The following is a 4,916-nucleotide window of genomic DNA, read 5'->3' as shown; positions in this document are numbered from 1 at the left end:
CACTGAGGCTTATCTGAGGGACTGCAGAAAGCTTTGATTCCCACACAAGCCCAAACAACCAAAATCTTTTCAACTCTCACCATGGTGGAGAGTTCATTATTTCCTGACATCCTGAAGACTTATCAGTTCTTTACAGCCTCCTACGAAAATGAAAAATCTACTAATAAAGGAAGTACTATGTATATTATATATATATAGATAGATAGATAGATATTTAAAAAATAATTAACTAAAGTCCTCCTAATAGCAGAAGAGGAAGAATAAGGATCCCCAAAGTTTGTGGATGTATATATTAAAGTGGTCATGCCAAAGGACAACATTTCTTTGTATTATCAAGCTCTATCTAAAAAGCCATGATAACTTTATATTCTACTATACAGTATATCATATTCATCTTTCTTTTAATGTGCACTTTAATATTCTAAATTACTTAAAATTTGCTTATCAAAAATTTAAAGCAAATATTTTAAATTGCTTAAAGTTGAGTAAAATTGATGCTGTAAAAGAGGTATCCCATGAGTTTCAAACTCTGATGTTGCCTACTCAATTTTTTTTTTTTTTTTTTTTTTTTGTGGTACGCGGGCCTCTCACTGTTGTGGCCTCTCCCGTTGCGGAGCACAGGCTCTGGACGCGCAGGCTCAGCGGCCATGGCTCACAGGCCTAGCCACTCCGCGGCATGTGGTATTTTCCCGGACCGGGGCACGAACCCGTGTCCCCTGCATCGGCAGGCGGACTCTCAACCACTGCGCCACCAGGGAAGCCCGCCTACTCAGTTTTGATTCTTTCTTTCTGTCTTACATCACAACTCTGACTTTGTTTGTAGTAGCAAGGTGTCAATAGAAATGTCCACCACCCTATACCTTCTCACAGTCAGGGGAAGCCATATGACCCATTTCAGTTCCATGTGCTATAAAAAGCCTAGTAGCTGGAGATTCTGGAAAAGTTATTATTTTTCTGGAAAAAATAATTGAGGAGAAAATCAGCTGTAATCAGCTTGTTGGCTCTTACTCTTTCCCTTTTTCTTGCCTGGAGCATTGACCTGAGGCCTGGAGATGGGACAGTCACTTTAAGCTTGGACTCATGGACACGTATACACAATGAACAACCTAGTAAGAATCTAGAAGGAGCCTGAGTGTCACCAGTGCTGTGATTACCATTGTTGTCCAATGGAAATTTCTGTGTTGTTGTGTGCTGCCCAGTACAGTAACCACTGTCCTCACAAAGTTATAGAGCATTTGAAATGCAGCTAGTAAGACTGAAGAATGAATTTTTAATTTAATGTATTTTAAAATTTAACTAAGAGCCATGTACGGCTAGTGGCCACTATATTTGATAGCACAACTAGATTATACCTCTATTTAGTTGAATATGTAGGTAGGTTTCTTTAACATGCAATTGACTGCACTCCTAACTAAATATACTGTGTTTATTCAAGAGCTTCGAATTCTCTCTTTTACCTCTTGGCACACACACACATACACACATCTAGTCTGAAAACCTTTCCCTTAAATTACTCTCAGATCAATGCTTTAGTGGGATTGACCTACAGATAACTGAGATTTTCTTTAGACTGGGACACAGGATAGAGCAAAAAATGGAAACATGGAATACTGAAAAGAGAGATTTACCATGAGCAAACTCCAATACCTGGGTGTGCCTCTTTCCGAATGTAATCAAGCTTCTTCATCTGCATTTCTCAATGCAAGCAACTAAACAATGCAGAAGGATTGTGTTCCTGACAGGTTCAGCCTTTCCTTCTCAAAGAAAACTGGGGCTCTGCTTCTCCACAAGTGATATGTCACATCCTGCATGTTATGCTGCTCTGATTTATCTCACTTCATATTCAGACACGGTACCTCTTCTGACGTGGGTTTGTTTTATATTGGGGCAAAAGAGGATAATGCATAGGCAGAAAGCCCTGACTGATGGTAAGCAATACACATATGTTCAGTTTCTTCTTGTTTCTGAATCATTCACACAGACCAGAGGAAGAATAGAGATCAGTGTCACAACCACCAGAAGGGACAGAAGGTTAACTTTGGACAATTGAAAGAGCAAGAAACAATGTATAAAAAGATCTTGTCTTTGAAGACTGTGAAAATAGAAGGATCTGAGGCTTGGAATCCCAATCATAACCATAAATATGGCTTCTGTGAAAAGGAGGTATTTAGGACATTGCTGTGGTGGTCGTTTTCATCCTAGGTTGCTAATGGAAATACAACCTGATAGTGTTTCATACAGGGAAATTGTTAGGCACACTTTGTAAAAAAAAAAAAAATGCCTTTGTATATTTATGAAATAAATTATTACACACTTTAATTTTAAACATTAGAGATTTAGAAACTACCCTTACCTAACTATGGCCTTAATGTGTATCTGGTACTAACTGAAGCCATGTTATTACATTGCAATTGCTTATTTTCAATCACAAGGTTTCATTTAATATACTCATTATGTAACAAATATTAGAGCATAAAAATATCTTAAAGGTTTTTAATATTTTTTCAAACAGAAACTATGACAAATAGTCATAACTGGACTTATGAGAGTGTGTTTCTTTCCAACAAACACAATTCTGGACCTGGCTGGTTCATTACAACATAAAACTAAAGGAACTTAAATAAATGAAGAAAACATACCACTCTCTGACATGTAAATTCTAAATCACTTAATGATATACTGAGATTTCAATTATCCTGGAAATAATAGTGGGTAGACACAATAAACCCAAGGAGCTCTGTGAGCCCCAGCCTTTCCGAGGGAGCGGTGGTGTGTTCACCATCTTAGGGAGAAGATGTTCTCGTCCGTGGCGCACTTGGCGCGGGCGAACCCCTTCAACGCACCCCACCTGCAGCTGGTGCAAGATGGTCTCGCGGGCCCCCGCAGCAACCCCGCCAGGCCCCTGGGCCCACCCCGCCGCTCCCGCAAGCTGGCAGCCGCCACTGTGGAAGAGTACAGTTGTGAATATGGCTCTGCGAAGTTTTACGCACTGTGTGGCTTTGGTGGGGTCTTAAGTTGTGGTCTGACACACACTGCTGTTGTTCCTCTGGGTTTAGTGAAATGCCGTATGCAGGTGGACCCACAAAAGTACAAGGGCATATTTAATGGATTCTCAATTACACTCAAAGAAGCTGGTGTTCATGGTTTGGCCAAAGGATGGGCTCCAACTTTGATTGGCCACTCTATGCAAGGGCTCTGCAAATTTGGCTTTTATGAAGTCTTCAAAGTTTTGTATAGCAACATGCTTGGAGAGGAGAATGCCTATCTCTGGCGCACATCACTGTATTTGGCTGCCTCTGCCAGTGCTGAATTCTTTGCTGACATTGCTCTGGCTCCTATGGAAGCTGCTAAGGTTCGAATTCAAACCCAACCAGGATATGCTAACACTTTGAGGGATGCAGCTCCCAAAATGTATAAGGAAGAAGGCTTAAAGGCATTCTACAAGGGGGTTGCTCCTCTCTGGATGAGACAGATACCATATACCATGATGAAGTTCGCCTGCTTTGAACGTACTGTTGAAGCATTGTACAAGTTTGTGGTTCCCAAGCCCCGAAGTGAATGTTCAAAGCCAGAGCAGCTGGTTGTCACATTTGTGGCAGGTTACGTAGCTGGAGTCTTCTGTGCCATTGTTTCTCACCCTGCTGATTCTGTGGTGTCTGTGTTGAATAAAGAGAAGGGTAGCAGTGCGTCTCTGGTCCTCCAGAGACTTGGATTTAGAGGTGTATGGAAGGGACTCTTTGCCCGTATCATCATGATTGGCACTCTGACTGCACTGCAGTGGTTCATCTATGACTCTGTGAAGGTCTACTTCAGGCTCCCTCGCCCTCCTCCACCTGAGATGCCAGAATCTCTAAAGAAGAAGCTTGGGTACACTCAGTAGATGAAAGCAGATGTGGACTGAATCTGCTTGTTCATCAGTGTTGAGGAAAATGCAGAAGGAACTTTTATATATTTGACAGTGTAGGAAATTGTCTATTCCTAATATAATTACTGTAGTGCTCTTGCCAGAAAGAAGAGTTTCAAACTTACTGTTGAAATAAACCCAACTTTTCGTGGTTAAAAAAAAATAAAAAATAAAAAAATAAACCCAAGGAAAATGTCAAAGCCCAAAAAGAAATCCAGAACAATTAAATAATTTGCTTTAAAGGCTTCCTTAGCTATAGAGTGAATAGCATCTTACTTGACATCTATTAGCCACTTAATAAATAATAGCAAAGACTTATTGAGTACTATGTTCCAGACCCTGTGCTAACCACTTATATTTATTCTCATTTACTCCCTTTAGTCAATTGTTATAAAATCAAATATGATCAAGGCAATATTTTTTTAGCTTTATGAAGGATTCACATTACGTCATAGTGCATCAAAAATATATTTCAGGGCTTCCCTGGTGGTGCAGTGGTTGAGAGTCTGCCTGCCGATGTGGGGGACACAGGTTCGTGCCCCGGTCCGGGAAGATCCCACATGCCACGGAGCGGCTAGGCCCGTGAGCCATGGCTGCTGAGCCTGTGCATCCGGAGCCTGCTCCGCAACGGGAGAGGCCACAACAGTGAGAGGCCCGCATACCGCAAAAAAAAAAAAAAATATATATATATATATATATATATATTTCATATTAGTTTGTAATCATTAGCTATAATATGAATTATAAACTCCAATGAGGTAATGAGTATATTAGAAAGAATTTAAAACTGTAAATCCACAAGATTAACATCCTTGCATCCACTTTGGGCTCTACCACTGATTATCAGGTATATGACTATGAGCAAGCCGCTGAAAATACTCCTAACAATTTGTCTTATATATTTTGAAAAATTGTTTCAAGTAAGTACAAAATAATAACTGAGTGAGGAGGAGGAAACAAAATAGAAGATACTCTTGAACCAAAAATTGTTGATCCAAGAGAACAGGAACAG

General features: G+C 40.2%; 1 protein-coding gene across 1 annotated transcript; it reads left to right on the top strand.

Annotated features, from left to right (window-relative positions):
* Positions 1-2,746: 2,746 nt before the first annotated feature.
* Positions 2,747-4,061, top strand: LOC132498732 (solute carrier family 25 member 3-like). Its single transcript, XM_060112769.1, has one exon. It carries the CDS (start codon positions 2,795-2,797, stop codon positions 3,878-3,880), a length of 1,086 nt encoding a protein of 361 aa, XP_059968752.1. The 5' UTR covers positions 2,747-2,794; the 3' UTR covers positions 3,881-4,061.
* Positions 4,062-4,916: the final 855 nt, after the last annotated feature.

This window comes from Mesoplodon densirostris, chromosome 11 (assembly GCF_025265405.1).
Source record: "Mesoplodon densirostris isolate mMesDen1 chromosome 11, mMesDen1 primary haplotype, whole genome shotgun sequence".
Classification (NCBI taxonomy): Eukaryota; Metazoa; Chordata; class Mammalia; order Artiodactyla; family Ziphiidae; genus Mesoplodon; species Mesoplodon densirostris.
The sequence above is the reverse complement of the archived record's forward strand: the minus strand, read 5'-3'. Positions and strand labels throughout refer to the sequence as shown.